This window comes from Drosophila ananassae (assembly GCF_017639315.1).
Source record: "Drosophila ananassae strain 14024-0371.13 chromosome 4 unlocalized genomic scaffold, ASM1763931v2 tig00000061, whole genome shotgun sequence".
Lineage (NCBI taxonomy): Eukaryota > Metazoa > Arthropoda > Insecta > Diptera > Drosophilidae > Drosophila > Drosophila ananassae.
The window spans coordinates 407262-428250 of record NW_025319038.1 but is presented as its reverse complement, the minus strand read 5'-3'; the positions used below and the strand labels follow the sequence as shown (position 1 = coordinate 428250).

The following is a 20989-nucleotide window of genomic DNA, read 5'->3' as shown; positions in this document are numbered from 1 at the left end:
ACTTCTTTCCTGATTGTTTTGCATATTAACAAGAAGCTTATGAGTACCACGTTCGCTTCCAATAGTTTCTGCTTGCTGCACCGCTCGCTTGACTTCGGCGTCCTCTGCCGTAAACTTTAGGGATAACTGGGCGCTAATAATGACATCCTGTCCCAGCAAAAGGTCTTTTTACAAAAGCTCGTCGTCTGCTACGTATAACTTGGCATCAATGGTCTTCCCTTCAATGTCCGATCCTCCACATATGCCTCTAATCCTCATAGAGCACTCATGCCGATCTGCCTTTAATTCATCCGCAACTGACTGTAAAATGATACTAGCCTGGCTACCCGTATCTATAAATGCGTTATAGCTCTTTGAATTTATTCGGACTACTCTGGTGAATAACTTGTCTTGATTTGTTGCTCCTAAACGCATCATCTTTGCAGTTTGGCAACTTTCCGTGATTGCATGAAAAGTATTGCATTTGTTACAGCGGGGCTTCTGCTCCTTACTGGGCACGAATTGGCAAAGTGTCTCAACTCTCCACACTTGAAACATGTCTTCAAATCCTTTGGCTTTGCTGTCTTTACATCGCTGTCCTGTTTCATCTCAAAATTTTTGTATTTAGGCAAAAACTCCTTTTTGTTTGCTGCTGTCCGACCTCTGTTTACGAAATAAGATTCGGCTGCATCTCTAAGCTGTTTCATTGTTGAAAAATGTATCGCTGCAATGCTGTTTTGCAACTCTCGGTGCTGTAATCCTGCGGGAACATATCTGATAACCGCTGCCTCGCTCAGACTGTACCGCACTCCTAGGGCTGACATCCGGAAACAATACTCCTTCACTGTTTCTTTAGGTCGTCTGGTTGCATTAGTCATGTTGAAATGCACTTCCGCTTCATCCGGGCTTGCTCGAAACCCATCCCTTATAGCTTGCGCGAAGTCACTCCACGTAGTGTGCACCACTGGCGAAGAATCGAACCACATCTTGGCTGGTCCCTGGATCTTTGTATAAATTGCCAATAATAACAACGTCTCGTCCCAATGATACGCACCAACCACTTTGTTGACACGATCGATGAACTGGTTCACTGATATAGCGTTCTCGTCTCCTGGATCAAACTCTGGCAAAGTGTCTGCGATTTCCTTTACCGACGCTTATCTCACGTTGTTTCTGGCTTGTAGATTAGAAATATCGTCTCCTGTGATATTCCTCCTGATTTCCTCTGTGCGTTGCTGCCTATTAACTCCATCATCTGCATTTGGCCTCTGCATGCTCACCAACTGCACCATCATATTCTTCAGCTCGGTCATTTAGTTCTGCAGTTGTGAAATAGCTGCCGCTTGTGACGTCACCGATTCCTCTCGTTGACTCACGTTTCCACTAGCTTGTGGCATCTCCACGTCTTCCGATTCCTCGAATTCAACTAGTCGCTGTACTAACTCTGCTCTGGATCCCGCAGCTGCAATATTTCGTTCTCTTATCAAAAATCTTAACTGGTCCACCTTGAGTTCTGCTATCTTAACCATTTTCTTCAATGCTTTTTCAAAATTTTCTTTCCAATGCGAATTTCACCACGACGCCCATATACACACAATCCCTTTGTGTTATACTGTCTGGCTTTTTCTTTGAATCCGTCTGCCACGCACAAGTATCGAGTAATCTATGGGGCTGCTACCCATTACCAACTTTCCACGCCGACGTTTCTGTTCCAATTTTCCTCGACTATATCTCCACTACACTGCATCAACACATTAGTTTCTCACTTCTGAACTGAGAGAGGATGGATTTCTTTAGTGGTCTCATAGGTTTATTAATGTGTGGATATGTGAGATATAGTTTTACATAATTGTCTTTTAGTCTTAACTTATGCGTCGCTTCTGCTCTATTTCTTGCTTAAGACTAACTACTCGCAGCTTTATTAACAGTCTCGTTTTACTATTCAATAACTTATATAACAGCTTCTGTTATCCTACATTTGATTGTTGCTCAGCTGTTTACACATGTTTGTTTTGGACTTTCATTTAGGGGACCCTAAAGGATGTGGAGTTGGTAAAATTATGAGTGGAGATTTATTGCTGTTGGCCGGTGTTATTAATAAGAATTTATTTGTATACCCATGCAAAGAGCATAACAATTTTCGTCACAACTAACCTTTCTGCGACCCTCCGAAGTAGAAATCTCCCACCCTATGCAGTATATACATTCTTGATCATAATCACCTCCTGAGTCTATAAAACATGTCCGTCTGTGAATCGACTTTTTGCACACATCCCTCTTTCACTTACAATATATGTAAGTATTTATGTCATTACGGCCGGGATCAGTCAACTCTGTCCTTTAGCTACCATATAAGTGATTTGTGGGAAATGCTTGGTGTTTTTGAGAATGTAAGGATGCGACTTTTCTTACAATCCATTTTTTGAGCAACATGTTTGTTTGAGCAACTGGTCATAAGCATCAGCCGACTATATAATTGAATTGCCACATAACTGCAGTTATATTGGCTATAAATTTCGGCTCCACCTGAAGTTTTTGTTTTACATTGATACGCACCTATTGAAAATCATTTTATTTTATTTCATCTATTAATATTTTAAGTTTAAATTTCTAAAATTGACACTTTTTAAAAATATTTACACCAATTTCATCGTAGATATATCTGTGTTTCTCTTCTTCTCTTAATTTTTCTATTTTACTTTCTATCTTTCTCTCCCTCTCTTTCTCTTCATCAATAAAGGTAATAGGCGGCGAATTGCAAGAACGCTTGATACCGGTCCCATATAGCAAGAGCAACACTGATCAAGCTGTAAGCTTTCTGTATTATATTAAACTTAATGTTATTATTATATGGAAATTGAAGTTAATAATTTAATATTATTATTATGTTAAAAATTACCATGAATAACACGAGTATTTTTATCAGTTAATGCACGTTTAAAATATAATTATAATAATAAGGTTAATATATAAGGTAATTTTGTATGAACACAAAAAAATAATATCCGTGATCTTTGACATTCACTATATTAAAATATAATAGTTGCTTATAAAGCCGTCAAATTTTTAATATAACATAAATTTATTTTGATTTACGACTGATTTTTTATGCAAATATTTAATACGTAAATAATATGTAATTAATACGTAATAATATGTCAAAGTAAATATTAAAAATAAAGGTTTTAAGCAAGAAATTGGCATAGGTACTGGATCTTTCGGTTGTAATTATATTTAAAAAATATATTTGAATTTTTTTCAAAGATAATCTTTAATATGACGACGTATACATAGTATATATAGGATTATATTTATTAAATAGTAAATAAAAGAATAATAAAAATAGTAAATAGAAAATAGTTATAGTGGATCACCTTTTGCAGTCGATACCGTAACCACCTATCTGCTAGTTTGTCATCGGTCGACTGTAATCTGTCATATAACTGGATTATCCTATTTACCGTACCATGTCTGTTTTTTCTTTTGCTAATTTAATCTAGGGTAATCTTTAATCGCTGGGTGGGAAAGTCATTGCGACGAAGACGTGATTGGTTGCTCAACCTTCTTAGACCTTTTGCCATGTGGTTAGGGTGTAACAATAGCTTGGTAAAGTATTTTTCTTTCTGATCTGCGATCACTTCTTTGACTGGTAGAATGTTTATGTCGCGATGTACATATGTTTTCGTTGCGAAGGTACCCCGGTGATTGTTTTCTAGATCTTCGACTGAGCTCGGTGGACTATGTCAATATTGCTATTTTTGGCATTCACCCATAACTGGGAGCCGTACATCCATACAGGTTTTAGTACCGAGTTATACAGCAGGACTGTATAACTGTACCGAGAGCGGAGTGTTGTTTAACGTAAGCGGCAGGCAACTTTGCCTATTCAGGGTGAACGTCACATGCTTGCATTTTTGTTTGTTCACTTTAATTTGCCATTCTGATAGCGATGATTTGTACATCGACCAGATGTGAAGCTAGCTGCGCAGTGCTTGCATCGGGCAATTTAAGCGGCTAGTCGTGGTGTTAGTCGTTGCCTTGAGGAACTCCAGCTCCTATAGTGAAATCATCAGTTGCAACACCTCAAAGCAAATTTTCTTTCGTAAAAGTCGTAAAGCAGGCTTTCTATCCCAGTTAAGGATATTGAAAACTGACTTAGCGCTACATCCCTTCTCTTATAGCGCTTTTGTTATCTTTGCAGGCGTTATGTCGGACTCTATGCCCATAAGTATGACTTGCAGGCCCTTGCAGCTTTTTTTAGTAAAAGTTTTTTTTATTCTCTGTGAGATATTTTGATAATAATCTTTCTTTATTGATTTTGCAAGGGGAATCATGTGGAAGTTTTCCATACCAATAACTCAATAATTTTTACAGGAACATTGAAACTTTGTTCTCGTATATAGATAGGCGGAGGCTTTGGCATCCTTTTCTCGACTTCAGTAGATTCTACCTCCTCAACCACGTCTGCTAAGATTTTAAATCGGTTCGAGTTCATGGGCGTTTCTATTGAAAATAGGCTCGCATTGCCACGGGTTATTTTGCTTTAAGAATTTAGGGGGCTCAGCTTCCTTTTTATTTGGATGTAGCGATCCATACCAGTCTGCACAGCCGGCTTAACATATTCATTGTTTTTGTTCTGATTTTTGGGCAGCGAAGCGGCAGACGTATTTTCGCTGCTAGCTGATGATTTCTGTTCGTCCGTAGAGCGTTATGCGGCAACTACTAGTAAATAGTTCTGACTAAATTTACCTGGATTCTGCAAGGGACTGCTCGGGTTGGCCAGACGCTTGCTGTGATTAGGCATGAGTTGATGTGCTTGAAGTCCTGGGGTGGTTTTCCTCAAGTACCGGTGGTATGGTGGTTCGGCTGATTCCTTATCGGCCGGTCCTACTGGCGGTCCGTTTCACGGGAACAACACTCGAAGTAGGTTAGATAGCGCGGGGTCTGCTGGTGGCCCGTTTCACGGGAGCAACACTCGAGCTAGACCGGTATGCCGCGGGGTCTCCTCGTGGTCCGTTTCACGGGAGCAACACTTGAAGTAGTTAGGTAACGCGGGGTCTACTGGCGGTCCGTTTCACGGGAGCAACACTCGAAGTAGACTGGTATGCCGCGGGATCAACTCGTGGTCCGTTTCACGGGAGCAACTCGCGAAGTAATGAGGTGACGCGGGGTCTACTTGTGGTCTGTTTCACGGGAGCAACACTAGAAGTAGACTGGTATGCCGCGGATTCTACTTGTGAACTTGTGTGTTGTCTACTTTTAAGTGCCGTGGTTCAGACACTGAGTAACGAGACGATTGACTCTGATTTCGGAACTATCTTTGTTTCAGAAGAACAACTCTTATATAAGATGCTAAATTAAAAAGTCAATGTTATGGACGTGCTAAACCTAATGTTAATGCCAGGGTCACCCACCTCTGAGTCTGCTGACTCAGATTGTTTGTTTTTGCTTGCATCGGTCAGTCACCGTCTACTAGTACTGGGTTAATAGGTTGGATATAGTTTTATGCTTATTACTAATTATTTATAAGTGAGAAAATCGGTTAGAGGGTTTGTATATTGCGACATGCTGATACATATTGATTGGATCAAATTACTAAGTGTGCATATAGGGTAGTAGGTCTTGGCACTAGGTGCCAACATTCTCCCCCCCCCCCCCCCCCCCCCATTGAGGGACTCAATCCAATGCGGCTGTGCGTTGTTGTTGAACCGTCTCAGTGAACCGATGTGTACCCTTGCACTAGAACATATTGTGGATCTTAAAACTAGTTCCTAAAAATCTAATGTTACTAACAAAAAATTTTTGCATCATGTGGGTGAGATCTCCAACATTTATACGATACCAATGATAATTCTATCCGGCCTGTTGTCTCCTTCGCCTTGTTGCGCGCCCTCGTAACCATTCTCCTTGGGCATCCAATGAAGTACTACTCCTTTTTTCTGGTTGGTCAGTGCGCATACAGGACTCTTGGTCCTCTCTTGACCTTGCTGAGGAGCTGATTCCGGTCGCACTGGCCCCATCACAATCCATCCAAGCGCGGTATTTTTTAGTAGTGGTTGTCCTTCTCCCAAATATGTCTGTTGTGGCCTCATAAGCTGGGAGAAGATTTCGGCGCCCAACAACAGATCAATATTCTGAGGCTGCGTAAATTCAGGATCGGCTAAGCGCAACTGAGGTGAGATGTTTCTTGGCGCTTGAATAGGGTGGGATGGTTGATTGGGCATTATTTCCGGTAGCACAAGGACGTTAATTTGATCTTCGAAGTCAGTAGTTAATGATGATAGGGTCACCACAGCCTTTTTTCGTGATCTGTTAGTTGTTCCTCCCATTGCAGCGATATTCAGGGTTGATGGCTCCAGTTGTAGTCCAAGTGTGTCAGCCATCCTTCTGGTGATTATGTTAATCTGTGATCCAGAATCTAGGAGTGTGCGGCATTGCTGATGGGTTCCGGCTGGGCCATGTATTGCCACTTGGGCGGTTGGTAACAGAACGGTGGGCTTATCTGTAAGCTGGGCTGTGGCTGAACACGCCAATCGTGATGAACTGGATCGAAGTGGAGCCGCCGACGTATTTTTCTGCATTGTTACTTGACTGGTTGCCTGACGCTCAAGGGTTTCTAACATCTCCTTCAGAGATTGTCGATTGGTTGGATCGGTGACGGCTAGTTCTAGAGCTGACAGCGTGTGTGGATCCAATCTTTCCTCAATGATGTGTACCAAGATTGGGTCCCAGTTGTCTGTTGACACTTTGAGTGCGTTGAGAGTGGCGACCGTTCGGAGCACGGTATCATGTAGGCTGCGCAGCTGGTCCGCTGATCCATTTGTTCTGGGGTGTCCGAAAAGCTCTTGAATCGCGAATTTAATTAACAGCCGTTCATTTTGGTATCGATTCTTTAGTCGTTGCCATGCATCCTGGTAACTGGTCTGTCCGCCAATCGACGTTGCGATTAGGTTTTGTGCTTCACCTGTTACATGATTCTCCAAATGACGGAATTTTACTGCATCGCTGTAGTCTTGATCGTGGATGCATTCCGTAAAAATTTCGTAGAATCGTAGCCAATGCCGGTAGTCTCCGTCAAACTTTGGAATTTCTACTGGTGGTATTACAAACGGAGGTGCAATCGCGGGTTTTTGTGTTGATGCTGAAGTTGATTGTTATTCTTCGCTCAAAAACGAAAAGTATTCTGCTCGCACCACCTGAAATCTGTCATCGGTGTGTCCATCATTTTTTATGGCTGGTTCCAGGTCGATGAGATCATGGTATCCCGTGACGATTTCCTTCCATAGCTCCTTCATGTGTTGTCTGACGTGTGTAGACACTTCCCGTCCTTCGGTGCGGTTGCACAGAAAGTCTTCCATATCGTCTAGTCGTCCTTCATGTCTTCGTTTTAATGATGTTACGTGAGGGTCTTCTCCCTCGGTTCCTTGTACTTGTGCCTTTTGCTCAAGATTTTCTCCTGTTTTCCTGTGCCTTTTTGACGGGCCTGACCCTGATGGGATTCCATCGGAAAATATGGCTTCATATTTCTTCACCAGTTCTTCTAGCGCCTTTGCCTTTGTGAAATAATCATTTTCCGGGCTTAGCGCCAGCTCACGGAGCTTGGCGTCGTTCCCTTTAAATTGGGTCCATGAGTGAGTGAGCTGTTTTAGTCTCTCCTCGAAGTATCCGTCCTTGAGCCTTCGCTCTGCGGAGTCCTTAGTGAAATTTTTTATAAGCCTTTGGATGGCTATGTTGTTTTCAATTTGCTCATCAATGACCATGGAATATCCTGATGGAATTACTCTTTCCAGAACTTTGCCCCTTTCTAACCCTGAGGATCCATATCATCCCACTCTTGAGGTTTCAATCGAAAATAATTACTTTTTTGACCTTAAGTCTACAGTTAAATCTCAGAAAGTTCGTTTCTTTCGTAAGGCTGACTTTATGAAATTAAACAAGTTAATTTTGGAATTTGATTGGTCTGATTTACTGGCATGCTAGGATATAAACATCGCATTACAAAAATTTTATTACACTTTGAACATATTTTTCGACGCTTGCGTGCCGTGGAAATATCCGTCCGCTTCAACGAATCCGCCTTGGTATACAAGGTACCTTATAAATTTAAAGAATAGTTTGAGTAGACTTTTAAACAAACATAGATTATCTGGCTGTACAGTTAGTTATTCAAGCTACTTAGTAGCTCGGTCCAATTTCACCGTGCATAACGCAGAATGTTATAGGAGTTATATTCGCCGCTGCAGGATTCAGTTTACTCAGGATCCGAAGCAGTTTTATAACTTTGTAAACACTAAGCGTAAACATGTATCTTTTCCCCCACTGCTTACGTTTGAGAACTCTTATGCGAACTCCGATCAGGCAATGGCCGATCTCTTTGCACAGTTTTTTCAAACTACCTATTCACCTAGCAGCAGTTTAGCTCAGCCTTACACTTATAATATCCAATCAGCCAACCTTATATTTTGCCCATCTTTCGATCAAAGTGGTGTGTTATCGGATCTTCTTAAGGTTAAGCCCGTGTATTCGCCAGGCCTTGATGGAGTACCAGGCTGTGTTCTGAAGTACTGCGCCGAGGCACTGTGCAAACCGCTTGTTAAACTCTTTAATCTATCGCTGGAAACTTCGATCTTTCCCCTTATGTGGAAGGAATCCTTCATAATTCCGCTGCATAAAAAAGGGAAAAAATCCGACGCTGCTAATTATAGAGGCATCTCTAAATTGTCAGCAATTCCAAAGCTTTTTGAAAAACTTATCACTCCACATTTGCAACACCTATGAAGTTCAATAATAACTCCGTGCCAGCATGGCTTCATGAAGCGCCGCTCCACCACTACCAACTTATTGGAGCTAACATCTTTTATCACGGATGGCTTCCGGAATGGCTTACAAACAGACGTCATATACACTGACTTCAGTAAAGCATTTGACTCTGTTAACCATTCGCTTCTTATAAGTAAACTTAGTCTTTTGGGATTCCCAACTGATCTTCTTATGTGGATTTCGAGCTTGTGGCTTGTGTTTAGGGTGTGATCCTTTAGTAAAGGATCACGTCGGGGTCACCAAGTGTTCGTCCGTAGAGCGTTATGCGGCAACTACGTCAAACTTGAACTCACGGGAGTAACGGTAGGTCCCGGAGTCGTAGTCAAAGACCGTAAATAGTCTCGACTAAATTTACCTGGATTCTGCAAGGGACTGCTCGGGTTGGCCAGTTGATGTGCTTGAAGTCCTGGGGTGGTTTTCCTCAAGTACCGGTGGCATGGGGGTTCGGCTGATTCCTTATAGGCCGGTCCTACTGGCGGTCCGTTTCACGGGAGCAACACTCGAAGTAGGTTAGATAGCGCGGGGTCTGCTGGTGGTCCGTTTCACGGGAGCAACACTCGAGCTAGACTGGTATGCCGCGGGGTCTCCTCGTGGTCCGTTTCACGGGAGCAACACTTGGAGTAGTTAGGTAACGAAGGGTCTACTGGCGGTCCGTTTCACGGGAGCAACACTCGAAGTAGACTGGTATGCCGCGGGATCAACTCGTGGTCCGTTTCACGGGAGCAACACGCGAAGTAATGAGGTGACGCGGGGTCTACTTGTGGTCTGTTTCACGGGAGCAACACTAGAAGTAGACTGGTATGCCGCGGATTCTACTTATGAACCGTTTTACACAGGATCACTCGAAGTAGGTTGATTTTAAGTGCCGTGGTTCAGACACTGAGTAACGAGACGATTGACTCTGATTTCGGAACTATCTTTGTTTCAGAAGAACAACTCTTATATAAGATGCTAAATTAAAAAGTCAATGTTATGGACGTGCTAAACCTAATGTTAACCTTCTAAGACTATTTTTTAAAATAATAGAAAAAAATTATTCAAATAATTTTTTTTTAAGTGAATAAATGCTTCTAAGCTCAAATATATGTATGCTTTAAAATATCGTATAATCTTCGGTTCACCTGTAAGGTGAGAAGAAAGGTAAGCGGGCCTGAAGGCACGCTTGGGGCTTTGAGTGGAAAAAAAAACATTTTCAAGTAATGAATATTTAATTTATTTTTTTTTACGGTATTCTACACAACAGTTTTTATTCGCTGTGCAGCATAAATGAAGACTGCTTGTAACTCCAAAGTTCATTGGTTATATCGACACCATATGAGGACTCAACGTACTCAGTCGAAAAACTCCTTGGAAATTTGTTGATGGCAATATCGTTTGATAGTTTGCAATAGGGGATACGGTTTCCTCGCACCGTGCCAAGGCTATAAATACCTATCGCTCTTAGATAAACCATCCAAGGCAAATATATATAAAAATTATCAAAGTAAGTTATGTGATTCTTAAATCTTTCTACGGTTTGTGTTAAAAGCGATACAATGTTGGCTGAAGCACCAAGTTCTGGGTGACCAGGTAAGACCACAGAATCACCTGCACCGCTGTAGATCTCAAAGAGGTATGCGTATACGAATGAATCGCCCAATACAAATAGTTATACCGAACCCGGTTTGCCATTTTCTATAATATTTCTAATTCTTTTAAGTAAAATCACTCCATAAACAGAAACAAACACATAAATTGCAATGAATTGTGAGGTTATCAGCCGGCAACAAAAGTTGTCTTGGATCCCCAAACGGGCCTCAAGGCATGTATCGCTCTTTCGCTGTCACAACGCATGCTTTTTATATATTTGTAAATCTTCAACTTAATTTTTTAAAGTAAATAAACTTACCTCTCAAGAAAAAAATTATGAGCTGGATAGGTTTTATAAATTTGCTACTATTCGAACAGCAACACACAACATACCGCCGACCAAATTTTATGCGCGAAACAACATATGCTTTATGTATTCCTAAGCATACGTGCCGTTAAGAGCTTCGGAGATCTTTAAAGCTGAGATTTATAATTAATAAGCTTTTTATCAACCGCCAAAAATTACTTAAACGATTAAAAAGCTGTTCGTTTTTTTGTTAGGGCCAAAAACGTAATACGTGCCTTCAGGCAGGCTTACGTCTTAGAGGGTTAATGCCAGGGTCACCCACCTCTGAGTCTGCTGACTCAGATTGTTTGTTTTTGCTTGCATCGGTCAGTCGGTCATTCTTCCCGCTGATATGCTGATTCTGCTTCTGGCGCCGTCTACTTGTGCTGGGTTAATAGGTTGGATATAGTTTTATGCTTATTACTAATTATTTATAAGTGAGAAAATCGGTTAGAGGGTTTATAAATTGCGACATGCTGATGCATATTGATTGGATCAAATTACTACTATAAGAATTACTATAAGAACGCGCTCTCTCGCTCGCTACGTTTAAGAGTCGAGTTCAGGGTAATTGACCGCGCTTGATTAGAACTTGCATTATTTTCGGTTGCTTTAAAAGAGAAGTACGCGTTGTTTCTTTGTACTGAGAGCCGTCTCTCGTCTTGCGCACGTTGACGTTGTGTGCGAACGTTGTTTTGACTCATTGTAATCGAAATTGAGTTAATTAGATTTTAATTGTTAGGTTGTATATTAATTGATTGACTAATCAATATAAAAATTTGCGATTTCATCGCAGAAAGCGTCACTTCTCGTTATTGTAGATTTGTTAAACCAGTCACTGCACTTTGAGGTAAAATACACGTGACGATTAACAATTTAAGAGGATTATTCCGTGTTTCCGTTATTCCGTATATTTCGTGAATATTCTTAGGAAACATGCACGTCTCGGTTCAGCTCTTTTCTCAATATTGATTGTACGCTACAATTCTGATAGTCATATTTCTACATAGACAAGATTTTCTGTGTGTATGTTTCTGTGGGACGTCTAGAGCAAGTGAGTAAGTATTCTGGGAAGTTGATGTACCATACCGTCTGGGATGTTGATATCTCCTTTTGGGATATCAGGTGTAAAGAAAATATATAGTGCGGGCCTCAAGCAGCAATCTTTGGGTGTCGGACATGGCAGGAATACTGCGAATTTCCTATCGCAAAAGAATCGTTACGCGCTGCGTATTTCTGTTGTTTTTGTTTTTTATGTCCAGGATTTATCCTGCTTAGCAATCATTTAGTGACAGGATTTGGTTGAAACAAATTTTAAAGATTTTCAGAAAATATAATATGTAGGCTTTATCTTCGTCGTCACTAGCCCAGCTGCCTGAGGTTTCTAATAAGACAACAATTTTTTCATTATGTTTAAACAAATTTTCATTTTGAATCCTTTTAATTTATTCCTTCAATAATTTCAGTGATGGGGACTGTTGGTTTGATTCTTTTGATGACCATCTGTTGTCCTTTTTTGCTCTTTAGTTGGAAAGGGTATAGTATAATATGCTCAGGTATAATAGTTGTAGTTGTTGAGGTGGTTCGTCACTAAGCGGTACTTCTGTGCGCCTTAAATTTGTATTATATTTTGCTTTCATTTATGTTGCCCCATTTTATTGAAGTGACGTTGATTCATGCCAATTTTTTTACCTTTGCAGAGGGTATTATAATTTTGGTCAAAACTGTATATATAGTATATATATTCTTGATCAGGATCACCTCCTGAGTTGATATAAGCATGTCCGTCTTTCCGTCTGTCTGTTTCTACGAAAACTAGTCTCTCAGTTTTATATATACTAATTTATTTATATAACTAATTGATCGGAAATGCTATACCTTTTGTGTTTTTTAAGTTAGAAGGATGGGAGTTTCAATGGATTCCTCTTTTGGCAAAATAATTCAAAAAGCCAAATTTTATAAGGATCGGCCAACTATATACAATCCGCTATATATCTAATAATAAAAGATGCGTGGCGCCACCTAGCGGACTGCGACTCAACTGCAAGGGTATATAAACTTCGGCTCCGCCCGAAGTTAGTTTTCCTTTCTTGTTTAAGTTAGAAGGATGGGACTTGGTACAGATTCTATTTTGGACAAAATAATCTGATTTGCCAAATAGGGATCGGCCAACTACGATCGGAAATGGCACAACTGTAAGGGTATATCAACTTCGGCTCCGCCCGAAGTTAGCTTTCCTTTCTTGTTTAAGCTTGTTATAGGACTTTCAACGGATTTTTGCAAGTGGGCTATTGGGATTTGAGCTAGTGGTCGAACCCAATGGTATTTACTGCCCAATGGTATTTTTATTTTATTTGGTATTTCTAGGTTGTGTACACTATATAACCGAGCTTTAGAAAACTTTGGAAGTACATAGTTGCTGAAGCATGTGAATGGGGCACCGGTTACGTCAGGGAACGGGCATTGGACACTCCACGACTCCCTTTGCATTGGTATCCTTCGCGAACTTGTCTCTCAGTTTTAAAGCTATTGTCTTCAAACTTTGCACACATCCTTCCAAGTTTTTTCCTATGTTTAGTGCATAGGACGCTGACCACTGTTTTAGGTCATTAAGATGAACCAGCATTTTTAATTAAAGAGTTTACGCAATATCCAATTAATAATATTATTACATAAGAGCTTATTATACAAAATAAAAAAATTATTGCACAAGAAAAAATGTGAACCGCCCGATTAAATGAATTTTTCATGTCAAACCTTGTATACTCGTGTACGTACTATTGAAACAATAAGATTAACATACTCACATTAAAAAAAAACTTTGATTTGCATGCTATCAACATCTGATAAACTTAAGTGTAACCATGCAACATTGTTTTGTAGGCCAAATAGCTTTTCCATCCACAAATAAAAGGGAATATCGTTTCTACGACGCACGACTAAATCCCTATTAAGCATAATTGCTTAATCCCTTAGTATAAGCATAGAATTTCAGTATAGCATAACCAATTTCAGGATCCATAAATTTAAGTCCTTTTTTTCTCCTGATTTCTGACAAAGAATGTTAGTTAAAAAAATAAAAATGTTGGACAGGTATTTTGGCATTTTAAAATTCTGATTCGGCCATCTATATAACTACATCTAAATATGGCCATCTAACGAAGGCTACAAATTGAATCTAGCGATTTTCAACAAATGCCGCGTCTAGCTCACAGAGTTTGGGGGAACGTTCCACCGAATTTATATATTCGACGTGATTGCCCGAGCCCAGAAATAACACAGGGTACTTCGTTTAATAAATATCCCCTTTATTGTGATAAATTTACAAAAGGGTGAACCTCACCGGCTGCTTGGCTCAGCCGACCGACCGCTTGTACTCCCGTCGATCCCCGATCCCCGCTCCGGGTTGGTGCCAATGCACACGCTCTCCCAAAGCTTGCGCCCAGCAGGACGTGTGGACTTGGTGCCTGGCGCCGAAACGGCTCACGGTTCCCTCCGTTTGGACTCACGTGCTCCAGCTGCGGGGCCTGTGCCGTCGCTGTTGTTGTCGTCGCTGCTCCCTCGTCATCGCTGCTCTTTTGACGTCGCTGCTCCGTCGTCGTCTGTTTCCCTCGTCGTCGCCGCTCCTGTTGCTGCTTCCTTCGCTAATCGTGTCGCTGCTTCTCCTTTGCGGGTGCTGTGGACCTTCGGTATCCTTGGCTCACTGGGAATGCCCTTTCGCCGTGGCCGGCACCTAATCCGAGTTAGCAGACCGATAGGCTCACCTTCCAGGCATACGCCGGGCAGGATACGCTTCTCGGTCCCTGGCGGCCGGATCAGGGCACGAAGGGCCTTCCTACCCCGCAGGACACGCCCCCGGTTGCGTTCGCCATTCGCCTTCAAACACCTGCGTGTATACGCTCCGCAGGATCTATGGCAGACCAGAGGTTTTGGCGTCGCGTCTCCTTTAACTCCAGGTGATACGCTGTGCATACGCCCCAGCGCCTGGATCAGGTTTCTCTTGACTTTCCCGGGGTGTCCCTACTTGGTTTCACTGATAGGCTTGAGTTCCCGAGCTGGCTTGCTTCTTGATTTCTACTCCTTGGCTGATTCGCGTACCGCCGCCCGACGTCCTGATAAAGAAGTTCGAGAGTCGGATCAGGATCTATAATATTTTCGGATTGGACAATTTATCGTCGGGTCATATGTATTCATTTGTATTTTATATCTAAAGAGACAGTTAACGCATATATAAATTGATCTTAAATTAAAAATTAAAAAGTCCTTCCGAATCTATCGACTATAATCTAGACAAAAAAAAAAAGAAAAAAGTAATTTTTTCTGATTTGGTTATTGGTCGATGGTCGATGCTGGGCTCGAATTTGTGTTTCATATGTAACAAGCCAGAACGCATTCTCAACATTATAATACATACGGGAAGATAAGCTTAGTTAAGCACATCGCTTAATGAATTACGAGAATTGCGTTTGCTCGGTGTTGGGTCCCTCGACCTCGAGAGATTGATGCTCAACAGAACTCTCACAAGACTTAGCAAACTCTCATAAACTTACAAATAAATACTTTTGCTGACGGATTTAGCTTTTCTATATCGTTTTAGTTAGAGTTAACAAATATAACCTAAAGGTAAAACCTTAGATAAAATGTAAAGATTCAAAAATATTAAAATAACTACTTACTACTAAATATCATTTCAAAAGACATTAGATATGTATTTATACTTGACGAATAGGAACACAACTAAAATTCGCTCCTTGTTTATGTTTAATTATGTTATGTTACTACTAATACATTTGTTTCATAATAAACTTATTAAAGTATATTTTTATTCACTTTTTTTCCTGCATTCTATTTAATATGAATGTGCTAGGACTTTTAAATTACATAATTTTAGAATTATTTATAATAATATAAAATTCAAATTACAAAAAATGTGATAAGCCCAATTCGTTTCGACAATGAATGTGCGCTACTTGTTTCATTTATTTTAGCCAAATTAAAAAAAAAAATATATATATACTCTTTATATTTGTATCTAAGCAAACTTAATAAGAATATATATGTGTGCTTGCATTTAACGGTGTAAAGCCAGATTGAATTCATTCATACATTGTCGTAATTGTCCCTAATGTTATTGTTATTGGTTTTTTCTTTATTTTGTGCTTAGATTCGGGTGGTGAACGCATTCCGCCAAGGTCTGGATGCCCGCTACGGTGACCACACCAATACCTCATTAGCAGAGGTGTTACGCAAGCAAAATTCGATGAGCAAGCGACTTTCGGAAACATCGTCTATTGAGTATGCCGATAATATACCCGATGAGTTGACCATACCTGAAATTGATGTCGAACGATTATCATCGCACAGTCACACAGAAACGGCTGTTTAAATTTTATTGTTATTTATTTTCATATAACGGGATACAGTCTCGAGGATCCATTTAAAAAGCTTTTGTGAAAAATATAATGAAAGTACATGTGTTAGAAAATATAATTTGCATCCAAAAGGTGGAATCTATATTAAATTATTTAAATGATAATAAACACAATACGTAAGAGTCAAATCTTGCCTTTTAAAAACTTGTTTTTAAATTTGCATAATAAATTACATAGTCTTTATTAACTAATCATGTAAAATAGTCAAGTTTTTAAGTTTTTAATAATCTTCGAAATTCAATTGGTAAATTTTTACAATAAAAAAGTCGAAATGCAAATGAATTTAACGATCCCACATTCATATTAAAACATTATTGTCAATAAAAATATTCAATGATTAAAATTGGTTTCTGATTTGTCTTATATGTATAGTTATTTCTTATGTAAGTGTGTTTGTAATTTTTCTAAGCAACTGGATCGATTGAACAATCCCATCCAATGGCCGGTACCGATACAAAATTTCTGCAAATGGGTTAAAAGGGTGACGAGTTCCAGTAAATTCTTTGTTGTCAATCGATAAATCGAAGCAAATCCAGCAAATACTTTATCGGGTTTGGCATCAGCCGCCACTAAGCTTTGTAAATGAGCTTTGTATATATACATATATTTGTTATATTTGCCAATTCTCTAAAGCGGGCCCAATCCCTTTTCCTAATCATATTGCAATCTCACCATATGTTAAATTGGTCAATCTTTGTATAATCCAATTTCAACTGTATGCAAATAAACATTATTATTACGTATTAATTAACGGTAACTTGCTAGCTCAACAGAAACTTAATTTCTAAAACTGACGCTCATATTACTATGCCAATAGCCATCCAAACAATGACGACATCCCGTCCGTATGTTAAAGTAGCAGTGTTATTTGGACAATTACGCAATTTCAATCCTGAGAAAATTCAAATTCCAGTCATCTCTGTAAGGTCATAGGTATACTTACTTACACACTAATAGAATATTGAGACCTTACAGACTTAGTCCAGACAGCCTGGTGGTTCTTCTGATGGTCCTTCTGAAGGGGAGCAACACTCTAAGTAAGAGAGATGATACTGAATAAAGAACCGATTAACTTTGTATTTATTACTGTATTTATTGTGGACCAAGTGATCTTTTATAAGAACAGACACCCCCCAGTGGAATACATAACACATATAATTTCGTTTGCTAGATTGGGTCCCTCGACCACCAATTGAGCGTAGAGAGATTGATGCTCAACAAAACTAACACAAGACTTAGCAAACTCTCTGAAACTTAAAAATAAATACATTTGCTGATGGATATAGCTTTTCTATATCGTTTTAGTTAGAGTTAACAAATATAACCTAAAGGTAAAACCTTAGATAAAATTTAAAGATTCAATAATATTAAAATAGTTACTTACTACTAAATACCATTTGAAAAGACATTATGTATTTATAATTAACGAGTAGGAATACAATAAAATTCGCTCTTTGTTTAGGTTTATTTAGCTAGTTTACTATTCATGCATTTGTTTCATAATACACCTTTTAGAAATATATTTTCATTCACTTTTTTTACCTGCATGCTATATAATATTAATGTGCCAGGATTTTTAAATTATTTTAAATTAATTTTAGAATTATTATTATACAAATTAACAATGCAAAAATATACTGTTTTTCTTGTATCTAAGAAAATTTAATAAGAATATGTTTATTTGCATTTATCGGTGTGAAGTTAGAATGAATTCAACATCCCTAATTTTATTGTTATTGGTGTTTTCTTTATTTTGTGCTTAGATTCGGGTGGTGAACGCTTTCCACCAAGGTCTGGATGCCCGCTACGGTAACCACACCAATACGTTGTTAGCAGAGGTATTACGCAAACAAAATTCGATGAGCAGGCGACTTTCGGAAACATCGTCTATTGAGTATGTCGATAATATACCCGATGAGTTGACCATACCTGAAATTGATGTCGAACGATTATCATCGCACAGTCATACAGAAACGGCTGTTTAAATTTTATTGTTATTTATTTTCATATAACGGGGTACATTCTCAAGATTATAAATTTAAAAAAGTTTGGTGAAAAGTATAATGAAAATAAATATGTTGGAAAACATAATTGGCATCCAAAAGGTGAAATCTGTATTATATTACCATATATTATTATAGGTGAAATCTATATTATATATTATATAGATAATAAACACAACACGTAAGACTCATTTCTAACCTTTTAAAAACTTAAAAAACTTGTCACAAATCACGTAAAATTGTACGGTTTTTAAGTTTTTAATAATCTTGAATATTCAATAAATTGAGTAAATTTTTACAATTAAAAAGTCGATATGCAAATGGATTTAACGGTCCAACATTCATATTAAAACATTATTGCCAATAAAAATATTCAATGATTTAAATTGGATTCTGATTTGTCTTATATGTATAGTTATTTCTTATGTAAGTGTGTTTGTAATTTCTCGTCAGCAACTGGATCGATTGAAACAATGCCATCCCATGGCCGACCCCGATAAAAAATTTCTGCTGATGAGAGAAATGAGTGAGTCTGCTGATGAGAGAACGGGTGATGAGTTCCAGTAAATTCTTTGTTGCCAATCGATAAATCGAAGCAAATCCAGCAGATACGCCTCGAACTCGACCCCAGACTCTTAAACCCGAATCCACAGCATAAGCAATACTCGATATTCAAGTGTTGTGGGTTCAACTACACCCGGATATGTCGCAAGAGTGCAACTATGTCACAAGAGTGCAACTATGTACGCTGACCAGAAGGTTGCGAGAAAGCTGACACACACCTGGAGTGTTACGCTGACTCTTGACACCGGATAGCTGATACCACACCCGCTGACACCACAGACGCTGACACCGCACACGCTGACACCACACATAGAGTTGGAGTGGGAGAACGGCCGATATCGAACTGACGACCAGAGGGTCACAACTCTGGGAAGTCAGTCTATTTTGCACCACCGAACCACAAAGCTGAAACTTCTTCAAATATTCCTAAAAATGCTTTCCAATTGTTATATTAAAAACTACTTTTTCATTCATTAATTAAGAACTTTGCCAAATCAATTGTTAATTTAAGTGACTTAAACAATAAATTGTATTTCCATCATTGTCAAACCAAGAACCGACTACTCATCATCAGGTGATCAATGGATGGACACCTTTACTTATATTATCATGTCTGGCAGCAGCCGCCACTTAGCTGTTTAAATATATGTTTGTATATATGTTGGCACCTAGTGCCAAGACCTACTAACCTATATTCATGTCGCATGTCGCAATAAGCATTGATCAGACCCACTAACCTATTGGCACACCTAGTAATATTTAGCAATAAGCCTGACTTGCTGGCTCAACAAAATCTTAATTTCTAAAACTGGCACACCTATTAATATTTAGCAATAAACCTGACTTGCTGGCTCAATAGAATCTTAATTTCTAAAACTGACCAAAAATTGGGAAACGTCAGCAACTGTTGTAATTGCGTCTGCTCATATTACTATGCCAATAGTCAGAATTCCTCTCCTTATCTTAAAGCGGACGGACATGTTTTTTTTGTGCGCACTGCGTATTATAAAATCTTTTATTCGTTAACTAGCTCTGTGTTACACGCTAAGTGTGCCGGGTTCACGGCCTCAGTTTTGGATGATATTTCTCGTATGTCTGGTCTCCACTTTTGCGATGACGGTTGACGTGCTTTTCAAAACGAAATGAGATCGTTCATGAGACTGACTAAAATGGATTTAAAGAGTTGATTAGCGGTTTTCGTAAAATCAATGACCCACTCTGTGCGGACTGTCTTCAACTTCTAAATGAGTCTCCAAAGCGTAAGAAATCCTCTTTTAGTGATTGTGGCGAATTATCTTCAGCCTACTCAGACACTAATGCAGCCGCTTATATCTCTGGCCACCCCTAGGGCCGTACCTGGAATAAATTGGGCTTCCGAATTTCTCACTAAACGAGCAATTGTCTAATATGTCTTCTGTGGCAAGTGAACCCAGACCCAAAAATTCAAACCGACTTAAGAGTCTCCGAACAAGGTTATCAACCGTACGGACCCCCGGTACGAACTGATGCCGCAGTATTAGTTACATCGAAACACATTTTTGTTTCCCGACTTGCCCCTGATACTTCGGAGATTCATATCTCGGCTTACATCAAAGCCAAAACAAAAGTTGACATAAAAGTGGTGGATATTACAAAATTCATATATTCCTATTAGAATACTAGAGGGTTACGTAGTAAACTTTCGAAACTGTATTCTGATAGTTCTTTGCATCTCACATTATAGTCTTTACACAAACTTAGTTAAAGCCGGAGATCTTAAGCTCCCCTGTTTTTCCAAGTAGGAACACCACTCTTAGATGTGATAGAACACTGAAAAGGGGAGAAGGAGTGTTAATTTCTGTAGACTCCAAAATCGCTTGTGAAGTGGTAAGTGGCAAGAGTTTTGTGACATTGAATTTCTTTGTATTAAAATCATTTTGTCCGGTCAATCGTTATACGTTACCTATTCTTACCTTCGCCCGAACCTATTAAGGTGGTATACCTTCGTCCGAACCGCCCACATACTGGCAACATTTGTCCACTATTTGTTTCGTTTTTGATCGTCTGTCTGATGGTGACCAGCTGATACACTGCGGACTTTAATATACCAGAACTCATGTGATCTAATGTTGATAGTTCATCGATTAGTCCTTGGTATACAAGGCACCTATTAAAGTCCTTGGTATTAGTCCTTGGTATACAAGGCACCTATTAAATTTAAAGAACGTTATGAGTAGACTTTTAAATAAACATAGATTATCTGGCTGTACAGTTAGTTAATCAAGATACTTAGAACC

The 20989-nt window shown here is 39.3% G+C and overlaps 1 protein-coding gene across 6 annotated transcripts in view; it reads left to right on the top strand.

Moving 5' to 3' along the window:
• LOC6504364 (plasma membrane calcium-transporting ATPase 1) overlaps positions 1-18540 on the top strand; it is a 177961-nt gene extending 159421 nt beyond the window's left edge. For 3 of the 6 annotated variants that reach the window (XM_032455769.2, XM_032455768.2, XM_032455766.2), the window contains 2 exons: positions 2720-2788; positions 15879-16509. In XM_032455769.2, the coding sequence (XP_032311660.1) occupies positions 2720-2788; positions 15879-16100 (291 nt within the window). In that variant the 3' untranslated portion in view covers positions 16101-16509. Of the gene's footprint in view, positions 1-2719; positions 2789-15878; positions 16510-17909 lie in introns of those variants that run through there. The other 3 variants (XM_044717754.1, XM_032455767.2, XM_032455770.2) reach the window with 2 other exon arrangements.
• Positions 18541-20989: the final 2449 nt, after the last annotated feature.